Source organism: Mytilus edulis, chromosome 1, assembly GCF_963676685.1.
Source record: "Mytilus edulis chromosome 1, xbMytEdul2.2, whole genome shotgun sequence".
Classification (NCBI taxonomy): Eukaryota; Metazoa; Mollusca; class Bivalvia; order Mytilida; family Mytilidae; genus Mytilus; species Mytilus edulis.
Genome location: NC_092344.1, coordinates 53,436,167 through 53,449,047, shown reverse-complemented (window position 1 = coordinate 53,449,047; position 12,881 = coordinate 53,436,167). Strand labels below are relative to the sequence as shown.

At 33.4% G+C, this 12,881-nt stretch overlaps 1 protein-coding gene across 2 annotated transcripts; it reads left to right on the top strand.

Moving 5' to 3' along the window:
• The first annotated feature begins 316 nt into the window (after positions 1 to 316).
• LOC139484896 (meiosis expressed gene 1 protein homolog) lies at positions 317 to 8,162 on the top strand. 2 transcript variants are annotated; one of them, XM_071268952.1, is made up of 3 exons: positions 317 to 335; positions 3,055 to 3,194; positions 7,788 to 8,162. In XM_071268952.1, the coding sequence occupies exons 2-3, from the start codon at positions 3,063 to 3,065 to the stop codon at positions 7,914 to 7,916; spliced, it is 261 nt and encodes an 86-aa protein (XP_071125053.1). In that variant the 5' UTR covers positions 317 to 335; positions 3,055 to 3,062; the 3' UTR covers positions 7,917 to 8,162. The 2 variants fall into 2 exon arrangements, with proteins under 2 accessions (XP_071125053.1, XP_071125045.1); XM_071268944.1 differs by having other exon boundaries at positions 334 to 456.
• Positions 8,163 to 12,881: the final 4,719 nt, after the last annotated feature.

Here is a 12,881-nt window from a genome sequence, read left to right as displayed (position 1 = left end):
AGGTGTTCAATGGCACCGGGTGACCACGCCCAGGATCCGCCTCTGTAAGTTATTGGTTTTCTGTTTTTTAAAATTCTCTATTTTTTAAAACACGTTTGATTGAATAACATTAACTCTTAGTTTTTACAGTTGTTTTGAGAAATATATTTATTTATTTGAAGATCTTTGAGTACAAATGACTGAATATGTAAGTATGGTGACAGTCCAAATTAATACTCATATATGGTGGTCCTGAGACATAACACAGTTTTCTCTCCTTTCGTCCTTCGTGGATCAATGTGCTCAGCGATGATTCCGCTGTTCACTCTTCAGTCTCATAGCCAATCACAGTAAGGGTTATATTCGTTTATTGTTAACTAGCAACAGCGAACCTGACATTGTGTTTTATATTTTATAACAAATCGTTGAAACTAACATTTAACCTAGTTGTCCGAAACTCTCATTACAGTACCTTGAGTAAGTGTCCCATAACATCACACAATTAAAACAAGTCGACATGTTCTACTACACACGTGTCATGTAGTCATTAAACTATGACTTTCCTTAGACCGAAAAATCTGCAGCTGTCTCTTCGTGTTTATTTTTTTTATACACTTCATATTTCCTATTGATCATTTGGAATTTTCGCCCCCCCCCTCCAATAATTAAAAAAAAAAAAGTCAAAATGAGGAAAATAAAATACGGGAAGGTTGAAAATATATGGACAAAGCAGACAGAAAAATATCGGGTTTTATAGAGAAGTGCTTGTTTGGAAGAAATTTGTTATATCAATTAAGATTCAATTAAAAAATACTCTGTTATAAAACTCATTGTTTCTCATTAAAGTCACCTCAAAATTTACTCAGAGTACAGACAAACCTGCATGTGCATATGGAAATGTTTTAAGGCATGGCATGCCTTACATGCCTTAGATAAATAAAATTTAAATGCTTTGTATGTTTTAGAAAAATGAAAACTTAACTGGATTTTGCAGTGCCCTTTTTTGTCCCTGATAAAATAAACTAACAGTTGAGTTTTCTTTGATGCCTTACATCGATAGGAAGGTGTCAAAGCAAAAATTTAAAATAGCCTTCCAAGAGATAATGATAATTATTTGGACTACTCAGGTACACAGTTTAAATCACCAATTACTGTTGGGTATCTATTGTCCATCTATTTTCCATGTCAATTAATTATAACAGCTCACTTCCATTATTACCAGTGGGGAAGTTCTCAAACCTCTTTCCCAACAGAAAGGGAAAAAATGCCCATCACAAACCAATAAAGATTTTATATTTCTGATATGCAAAAAAAACTTTTATATATCTAGTTGATGCTAGGCCTTAAAACTTTCCAAACTGCATACAAAAGTGTAGGTAAGTCTACACAGAGTAGTTTTGAGGTGAAAACAAGGTCATATTTGTTTGTTTGTTATGATGAACCAGAAACAGATATATAAATCTATAAAAGTTATGCTGGGACTAATTATATTTATAAGTATAATAGACCCAGAGCTGAGCAACAATAATAAATAAATTGAAACAATGCATATAGGCATGGAAATATAATATATATGTTGTATACAAGATGTAAGTTTGTACAAATTATAAATTATACAGGTTTTTTTTGTACAAGTTGAAAGTTTTTTGACGCATACCTTTTTGCGCCAGCTGACAGTAAGGGATATATCCCATGTGATGTGCTTTCGTAATAACAATTTTTACTGCTTACGTTTTTCACTGTTGAGTTTTTATTCAGTTGTGTACTCAAGTTTTAAAAGCATGTTCTGTCAAAATGTTTTTAGGTATCTGGCTCCCGTTTCATAAAACAATTGTTAGTGTACGTTCGATCGTTAACCAAACGTTACATGATAATTCTGTTTCATACAACAATTGTACTTTGCGATTGTCGTACATAGTGTGTGAATCACAAACATTATTTACGTGTAATCCTGTCGCGAAGCATGTTACATAAAAGACGGCTGTTGCCTTGCATACTTTGAGGCACAACCAATGTGGAACCTTTAGACGACAAAGGGTTTTTAGGGAAAGGATTGAAATCATGAACAATTTAAATGACACATAAACCATATCTCGCTACAGTCTTGGTAGACAGGGCATACTTGACTTTTATAACAATGACTCAAAAGGGCAACTTTGAGAAATTTTGTAAAACCTCCTTTCTGCCAAGTATTGACAACTTTATGTATTATGCAAAGGGGGCTTCGTGTTCCATAATCATGGAATAGGCTTGTAAGACCAGTAGAGGATGCAAACAGTGACACTTTTGTTGACAGTGATTTTTGCAAGATAAACTTTCGTGTCTTGCCCTAAATGTGTAAGGCATATGTCAATCACACAGACTTTTCGGGTAAAGTCATAGAGAATTTGCATGCCATGTACTTATAATTTATATGTATAACAATTTATTTCAAATTTTTATTTCTGGACCCAAACCATTTGTTTGTGATATACCGTATGAACATAACATGGACAAATTACATTTTATCATGTTTATACCAAATGTTTACTGATTATGCTACTTAAAGGTGTCTTCTGTCAAAAAGATATGAAAAGGGTATTTTGATATATTTATGAACATGATGAATAAAGACTTGTCAGTTATTTTGATTCTTGTAGTTGACCTTCTTAATAACAGAATCAAATGCATTTAATGTACACAGATACTTTTATTCCTTACATACCACAACAGACAAAATATTTACAAAAAATTATCGTTTGAATGATCAAATTTCCTGTATGCAACAGCAGAGCCAGAGGGTGGTACCCACTCCCTTTAAAATGGTTACAATAATTATAGAAAATAGCTTTTGCAAATGTTATTATTAATATGAAAATGATATGGTACGATAGCCAAATGAACAATTACAGATCCTAACCCTATTGCCTTGAAAATGAGACAAGAACTTTAAAGAAAGCCATGAAGTTTAAATTTAGTGGACAAGTTAAAGTCTGTGTTTTTGTTTCTTTTATAACTAAAATTTACAGCTACCTGTAAAAGTTTATTTTAATTATTTTAAAAACATGTTTAAAACTAGAAATTGGTATTTTGTAGGTGTTGGTATGGCTGCTATTGCAGAACCAAAGTCAATGACTCGTGCAAAACAGTGGTCAGATGAAGTGGAAGAAGCATATCGATTTCAGCTTGCTGGATACAGAGATGCAATAGAATATCAGATAATACAGAAAAAAGATGTACGAGTAACATTTAGGAACGTCAATGAGTACACAAATACTCCAATATGAATCTCGGTAGTACAGTCAAGGGTACTACTTGTACAAGTAATTTTTATTTACTTGAAGAAGAAGAACAAAATTACACTAATTTATAATGTTTGAATAATCTCCCCTTAATTTTCTCAAAAAATCACTTGTATAAGTAAAGGAGTAAGTTCGGTAAGGGCCATATTTGGCCCCAATTATAAAGTTCAAAGTAACAAGACAATGAATGTTTTAAGTTGCCTTAAAGATATGTGAGAAAGTTTAACAGAACTGTTTTTGTCAAAATTTTATTCTAACACGTTGATTTTTACATCCCAAATAGGTCAAAATAAAGGGCTTTGGTGAAATTTGACAAAAACAGCTAGATTTCAACCAATTTAAGGACCAGGAAAGATAGAGCGCAGGCGTCGACAAACTTAATATTCAAATAAAACATGTGAAATGTCTTCACAAACATTATATTAAAAGATCTTTATTGTCGACTTATGCGCTCTATGTTTCCTGTCTATTAATCTATGGGAAATTTACCCATTTTCATTGATTTTTTCGTGAATAATCAATATGAGTAACTTGTGACGTCATAATGAAACGCTAAAACGTAAAATTTTCAACAAAATGGCTTATTTCCTATCTAGTCACTGTATAAGCTATAATTTATTGTGATATTGGTCAATAAATCCAAATTTGAAATTGACGCTAAAAATGGGGGCCATTTTAGGACCTTACTGAACATACTCCTTTTTCTTACAATCCCACAAAAATTCTCAAGTTTTGAAATGTAATATCATGCCTTTAATGATTTTTCCCAGGCTAGCTCATAATTTTTTATTAGAGTTCAATGTTTCAACTCATTAGTTCCACAAAGAAACTGTTTGCGCAAAGATCTCTTAAAAGTATTTGCGCAAGGCCTTCAAAAATTGCTCCTTAGGGAGCTAAATGAGCATTGTTCTGATGATAACAGACAAATGTGATTTTCATTGTCCATGAAATTCCACTTAAATGATTAGTAAAAACATTTGGATTGTAATTAAATTTTTGACATAGTATAGTTTTCTGACACAAAATAGATGTCAAGATCTTACAAGTTTATTGCCCTATTCTGTGCAATTATTGCACAATACTATGCAATTAAAGATTCTTGAAAATTTGAAAGGAGTAGCTTCGGGAAAGGGCCAATTATGGACTCAAATTTCAGGTTCATCTAACGAAAGTTTTTGGACACTTTTTAAACACTTTAGTGTCTTTTTCAATTGATTCGATTAGTTTATGTGAAAGATTTTAACTGATTTTATATAATTAGTCATTAAAAACGCTCTGATTCAGGCTTAAATATGAAAAATCTATCAAATATGCCAAAAAACGTCACTTTTCAGATGGTTTTTGTCAAAAATGAAAGTGGCCGCATCCGTGTTCATCCTCAACCTTTATATATGTTTTGTATTATCATCAAATACAACTTATATTTCAATATTATGAATGAACACGAATGCGGCCACTTTAATTTTAGACGGAAACCATCTAAAAATTAACCAAAATGCTTAAATTTTGAAGATTTCAGTAATTTAGCATAACATAATGATGCTAGAACGCAATATTTGTGCATTGTCTTGTCAAAACAGCTCATATTTATGTAGCAGAAGCATTTTACTTTCAAAAATATAACTTAAGGTATCTAAAACTGCTATATTTTGGGGCCAAAAAGGGGTCTTACTGAACCCAAGTCCTTTGAAAAATTTTGAAAAAAAAATTTGAACCCTTTAAAAAAATTATAACCCCCCAAACTGAATCCACCCTTGGAGCAATTACCCCCAAACTCAATCTCAGCCTTCCTTTTGCGATATGGAACCTTATGGTACAAACTACAATGCCAGGGAGATCCATAAACTTTCAGTTACAAACAAGTTATTGTCCAGAAACTACAAAAATGCTTGTTTTTGGCCCTTTTTTAGTCCTTAATTCCTAAACTATTGGCACCACAACCCCCAAAAATTAATCCCAACCTTCTACTTGTGGTACAGTATTAAACATTGTGGTACAATTTCTGAGCAATTAAAATACTTATACACAAGTAATTAACCTGAAAGTAGAAAAATGCTTGTTTTGGCCCTTTTTGGGTCCCTAATTCCAAACGGTTGGGACCCTCATCCCCAATCAATCCCAACCTTCCTTTTGTGGTATTAAACCGTCTTCTTAAATTTCATTGTGATCCATTGACTTAAACTAAAGTTATTGTCCAGACACCAAATGTGTCTTCGGACGACCAGATGATGACGACATCATACCATTATACCATTAAAATTATGGGCTGGTATAAAAATCTGAATGTCTAAGGGACATTACTTAGCCATTTTTTTGTCAAGCCTGCAACTTTTGTTGCAGAAAGCTCGACATAGGGATAGTGATCCTACGGCTATGGCGGCATTAGCTAACTTCTTAGAAGCTTTATATTTTAAAAGGTGCAAGAACTGGATGCTTCATACTTTGTATACAGATGCCTCATGTTATGAACTTTCCGTCAGTCACATGTACAATGTCCTTGACCTCATTTTTATGGTTCAGTGATCACTTGAAAAAAAAGTTAAGATTTTTTGTAATGTTAAGTTCTCTCTTATTATAAGTAATAGGATAACTATATTTGGTATGTGTGTACCTTGCAAGGTCCTCTTGCCCGTCAGACAAATTTCACTTGACCTCGACCTCATTTCATGGATCAATGAACAAGGTTAAGTTTTGGTGGTCAAGTCCATATCTCAGATACTATAAGCAATAGGTCTTATATATTCGGTGTATGGAAGGACTGTAAGGTGTACATGTTCAACTGGCAGGTGTCATCTGACCTTGACCTCATTTTCATGGTTCAGTGGTTATAGTTAAGGTTTTGTGTTTTGGTCTTTTTATCTAATACAATATGCCATAGGTCAACTATATTTGGTTTATGGAAATATTTTATGATCTATGTGTCAGTTGCGCAGGTTTTGTTTGACCTTGACCTCATTTTCACGGTTCATTGCTCAGTATTAAGTTTTTGTGTTTTGTCAGTTTTTCTTAAACTATAAGGCCACACCAATTAAATTCCTTGTTCAACGGAACCCGCCCGCACCTATTTTTGTCAAAACATATTTTTTTAAATTTTTTTTATATTCCCGCTTCCCGCATCCAGAAATGTAATCATGTCTATTTCCCGCACCGTTTTTTTGTAAATATTATTAAAAGATATCAACATTTGTTTTTTTTAAATCAGTCTAAACTGTATATAACGATTTTAAACCTATAAGCACCCGATTACGCTATGTAAATATCTGTGAGAATATTTGTTTCAGCATAAAAGCAATTTATCCCACGTGGGAGTGCTCTGATAATTGATATAAATATATAACAGCGGAAATACCTGTACAGAACAAAACATTGGTTACTTTCCCCCTTACTTATATTCCCTATCAAAAAATGTTCGTTGTTAGAATAAAGTACAAAGAACTTCTGAAGAAGTTGCCTTCAACTGCAATTATATTGTATACTGACAAAACAAAATTATCCATAGCCGCTGCATGTTTATGCACCTGTCCTGATTGATTCAGGGGCCTGTCGTTCAGCAGTTATCGTTTTTTGATGTGGGTCATTGGTATAATTTTTTCCGTTTGGATATATAAATTAGATAGTTGGATTTCCTGCTCGAATTGTGTACACTAATAATTTTGGGATCCCTGATAGCTTACTGTTTGGTCTGGATCAAAGCCCTGTGTAGAAGGCCGTAATTTGACTTGTGTTTGTTATTATCAGGTTGGGAACAACCCTCCCTATATTTGTTGTATGGAAGAATAGTTAGCTGTACATGCCTGCCTGGCATGGTTCATCTGACCTTGACCTGGTTTTCATGGTTAATTGGTCAATGTTTAGTTTCCTTGGTTAATGTTAAGTTTATATGACAGTTGAAATAAAGCTTTATATTTAGGACTATCAACATAATATCAAAGATTGGTAAAGATTCATTGTGTGCACTCTTGTTAAGATCTTTAACCACATTTTTTTGTATAAGAAACCTATGTTATGAAAAAATTTGATCACATCATTTTATTCTGGTTATTAAATTTATTTAAAAAAAATTAAACATATGAAGTCATATTTTGTGCCTCAGTGGTTTGAATCAGTGGCGGATCCAGAACTTTTCCTAAGGGGGGGCCCGCTGACTGACCTAAGGGGGGTCCCGCTCCAGTCATGCTTCAATGATTCGGATTGATTCCCTATATAATCAACCAAATTTTTCCCACGAAAGGGGGGGCCCGGGGCCCCCCAGGATCCGCCTATGTGAATAATAAATCCATTCAGTAGCGTACGAAATTATATGTCTAGTGTTTATGTTTGACATCAGGATGTCACATTATTTACATGCCATATACCACTATCTCCAAAATCACAATCAAATTCAGGGCTGTAGCAAGCTTGAATTATGTCCAAACGGACCTCTGTGGTTGTTATAATCGAGCAGCGCACTACTGGGTGTAAATTATCACTTTTGACGAAAATACACACTTATATATTACCATTTATCAATTGTTATTTCTTTTTCAGATTGACAGATGGCCTCACAATGGATACGTTAAGAAACTTCAGAGAAAAGATGGTTGTTTTTATTACTTTGACAAAACACGAGAATGTCCAGAAAAAGATATAAACAAATGCAAATTATATGTTTATTGATGTGATATATACATATGAATAAGCAGGAAACATCTTTTGTATTTAGAGACTGCCACTATGTTCATTGGTATCTGGGAACAGTGTAAATAAGTTCCTGTTGGTACTGAGCACTTTTGTTTTTTTTTGTTTTTACAGTTGTTTAATGTGTATGATCTGTTTTTATTTATTTTGTTGCACTCATCTATATACATTTCCCCCATTTATATTATGACTACAGTCTATCATGCAGTAAATGTTTGAGAAGTGTTCTTTAATAATAATTCACTTGTCAGTTCATGTTTAATGGTGTAATACTTTAAGAAAGTTGTGTCCAATATTTTGTTCAAAATAATTCATTGATGGTCATTAACAGTGTGAAAGGGGAATTGTATGGTGTATGGATGTTAAAAGTGATTGATTATAAACAGTTAAACTATTTGAGAAGAATATTTTGGATTATTATTAAAAGTTCGAATATCAATATTCTTTTTTATTAGCTCACCTGGGGCCACATGAGCTCTTTTCAACTTTGCGTCCAGTGGCGGATCCAGGGGGAGGGTTCCAGGGGTTGGAACGGCCCTTTTCTTTTGACGATCAATGCATTTGAATGGGGAATTATAGTTGGAACCCCCCCCCCCCCCTTTTAAAATGACTGGATCCGCCCCTGGCGTCTATATACTCATCTATATACATACACGCGTAAAATGTGAGTATCTTTATGCTCCTGCCATAACAAAGGAAGCATAAAGTTTAACCCTTGTTCGTCCCAAAGTTATATCCCTCCCCTTACTTTGGTAAGCCTGAACCAAATGTTATGAAACTTAATAAACACAATGCTTATTAACCACAAAATACAGATTAAGTGTACATTTTGGTATAGAAACTTAAATAAGTATAAATGATTAGCAGGACAGTTTTTAAGTTCTAGAAATCGTTAGTCGACTCTATTGGAGTTATTGCCCAGTGGCGTAGCTAGGTCATTTTCAAGTGTACGCCCGTACCTCGGTAAAGGCCCTATTGGATCCAGGCCAATCATACCAGCTGGTAGTAGATGAGCGGGTGCTAAGCCTTCGGAAGTTTTAAAGTTATTGAGAATGCCATACCATTCCTGTTTAATATTGAAAACTCATATCAATAACAACATTCTTTAGATTCAAGATAGTAATTTTTTTTATGTTTATTCAATATCAGTCCATTACAGGATTTAAACAAATCAAATATTTTCATTTAATTTCTGCACAAGTTTCATTACAAAATATGGAGGTTTATAAATTAATCATGTAAATTAACTCGACATCATAATTACCAGGATGGAATTTTATTCTTGCGCTATACGCGTTTTCCTCCAAGAAAGTTTCATTAACTTTGACCACGGGTTTACAAATAATTTATATGCACCAAATTTTAACCTCAGAATGTAGATACGTCCAGAAATTCCTTTTAAACATCCATAAATTACGGGAAAATAAATCATATATAATTTCGTCATGATGCACTGGATGCTATTTTGACCATAAACAGTTTGTGTCCAGCTATCGTAAAATTATACGATAGTTTGACATAAACCTAGTTATTGATATATTAAAACTTTAACCACATACTGAACCTACATCTACACAGTTATAATAAAAAAAAATGCAAACCACATTTCGAATCTAAGTACATAAGGAATTGTTTTAAAATAGGAAAGCGAGTATAGAAATCACGGTAGATTTAGACTTTGACAGAAAATGAACAAATATATAAATATGACACCAATTTTGTCATTTTTATTCGAAATTACAAGCAATTGAAGAAAGTCTTAGGAGGTTGATGTACTGTTAACCAATTCTTTTAATAATATCTAGATGAAAATATTCTGTTTTACCAAATTCAAGTGTAAGTGGAGTTTTCTTATATGTTATCACGAAACTGATATTTGAGATTGTACTTCCATAAAGAAATGGAGAACCATCTAGGTCGTTTAATAAACATTTAATATACGTTCTTGCTTTGGAAAGTATGCGCATGCGTATAGTTTTCTTGACTTCAAGGGGTTTTAGATTGAATGGTTGCTCTGGATTCCCCAGAGGCGGATTTAGAGGGGGGCGCCCCTTTTTGGAAAAAAAATTGGTTGCTTATATAGGGAATCACTGAAGATTGACTGGAGCGGGCCCCCTCTTAGGTCAGTCAGTGGGTCCCCACTTATGAAAATTTCTGGATCCGCCACTGTTCCCCACTCAATTAATTAATTCATAACTCATGGGATCCTTTCTATGTATGTCTGCTATTGAGGGTTATTGTTGTTACATAATTTTAAATCATATGCATGATAATGCATCATTTAAATTAAGATAAATGTAGTACTAGTATCACATCGTAGAACATCCCTTCAGGCGAAATGGAGTCTTCCATATTATCGTTTCGAGTTGTCTCCCTTCCGGAAGTAACTTCCGTGAATTCTGAATCAAAATGTAATGGTGGTTACTTTGTTTACTTGTCTATATTATATTTATTTTGGGAAATTGGTTAACTTAAGAATTACTTAATAGTTTCGTATCTCTTTCTTCCGAGACCGACAAGGAAATTATCTTGTCCGAATGTCGGGACTTCCTGCTTCTTGCACGTGCTCGACATCCGGCACGGCCGGGCTCGTTGTCCCTTGAAACTATAAGTATGACGTCACTCACCGGGTTCGGGGAAGTTTATACTTAGGATTTGAAATGAGCAGACGCCCAAATCGTTTGGCTTGGAAATATGGACCTTTATAAGGACAAGTAGACTAGCCACCACCGTATTGTAGTATATTTATTCATGTAATCGTATGTTCAACCATATATATGTCTTTAAAATAAACGGAGCGTCTAAACACCACCGAGGCCGCCTTGGTGCACTAAGCTCATGAAACTGCACTAAGCCTATGATTGGATGGTGCTATGAATGAAGTAAACATACCATCGGACGTAGTTTTTCATGAACATAATGTATCTGAAATTTTTGGTCATTAAAAATTGAAGTTAAGGTAGATGGGGTGTCTAAATTATAATCCATAGAATCTTTTAATAATTTGCCAAAATGTAGTTCATATCCTGCTTGTTTAAAAACATTAATAAAAAGAATGGGTCACCGGACTTATTTTCACCCTACAGGGTGTTCAAAATTGTCAAGATTTTGTATAGATTATGCATGGAAAACCCATTTTTCCGCCATAAAACGCAAACCACACCATAGAATTTTGAGATAAAATATGAGAAGATAGCTTCAATATTATGCTTTCAGATAAGAAAAAGAAAAAATGGGGTCACCGGACTCGTTTTCTTGCTACATGTAAAATGGGTAAATTCCTAACACATTCTATTGTAAAAGTAACACTATCTGGATTATCTGCCCTTGCATTTGAGTTGCCTCCCCTTATTTGACAAAGTTGGAAAAAAATTAATCAAACAAAAGAATTCTTATTTTTGTAAAATACAATCATAAATATGATCAAACATGACATTTTCTATATTATAATGAAAATTCTTACACATGAATTACCTACTACTATAAAAATTTGCACATTTCATCAAAGATCTAGACCTTGTTTTCTAGTATTTCAAAATCCAAGATGGAGGAAGATACCCTATCTACCTTAAGTCGTAATTTGATTTTTTCTGTCATCAAAGGTTTTGTCCGACGGCATGTGCCAGTAATTAATTAGGTAATAAAATCACTGATCCATGAAGAAATAAAGAAACACAACAATTACCCGGCATATATATAATTACACCTTCTTGTTTGTCCTGTTACATAAATGACTCGGAAGATGGAATTTTATGGGTCAAATTTAATGATATGGAAAATTCTTTAAATATGTTTTATGTATGTGTTGTCTATCTACCCCCAGAATTCTCAGCAAGGTCTGTAAATGCGCACAACTTTTTTTATGTTCTAATGGAGCAAATTTATTCAATACCTAAAGGAAATTCTTTCTATTTATGTGGAGACTTCAACAGTCGTTTAGGTAATTACACCGATTTCATTCAGGGAATAGACCAATTATCTGAACGTAATATCACCGATTTTAAAACCAATAGTTATGGTGAAATATTTAGTGAATTCTTGTCAACAGTGAATTGTTGTGTTTTAAATGGGCGATATCCTATCCATGATGATTTCACATAGAATGAAATTCAAAACAGTGTAGCTGTGGCCATTGATTGACACATTAAATTCATCCATTGACTGGGACAATTAAGGTGAACGTTTGTATGTAACGACCACTGCTCACTATGTACTTTTTAAAGACACTTAAACTATGGGGTCACCAAAGGTTCTCAACACATAAATAAAGTAATTCGAAAAATTAATCAGAAATAACACGATGTTTTGATTTATATATATTATATAAATCAAAACCTAAAGGTTATTCCTGATTATTGTTTCGAATTATTTTATAATTAAAGGCGTTAGAAACATTTGGTGACCCCACAGTTTAAATGTCTATGGTAGGTACGTCGTGAACAGTGGTCGTTACAGACAAACGTTCACGTAAATTGTCCCAGTCAATGGATGAATTTAATGTGTCAATCAATGACCAAAGCTACACTGTTTTGAATTTCATTCTATGTCTCTACTAAAGGTTTATCGGTTGTCGACTACTGTGTTGTTCCATATGAAAGTTTGTGTCATTATAACAATTTTAAAGTTATAAGAGCAAGTGTTTTATGTAATAAAAGTGCTCCAACCAGGTTCATTTAGAGCAAATCATATACCTGATCATTCTGTATTATGTTGGGAATTTGAAACCAATTTTGATAACATAAATGAAATTTGTTCTATTGATTTATCACATAGTGCTCACAATAGCTTGAACCATCAAAATAATACATATGTTTCATATGATGTGAAAAACATCCCAAATGATTGGATGACAAATAATGATATATTGGATAAAATTAATATGTGTATAGATAATATACAATGTTCTAAAAGGTTGATAAATTATATAATAACTTTGTGGAAATT

Bases quoted from the DNA above. Each gene is read 5' to 3' on its own strand.
- LOC139484896 (XM_071268952.1), top strand. From the start codon at position 3,063: ATGGCTGCTATTGCAGAACCAAAGTCAATGACTCGTGCAAAACAGTGG. The intron at 3,195-7,787 runs GTACGAGTAACA...TTTCTTTTTCAG, and splicing joins AGATAATACAGAAAAAAGAT to ATTGACAGATGGCCTCACAA.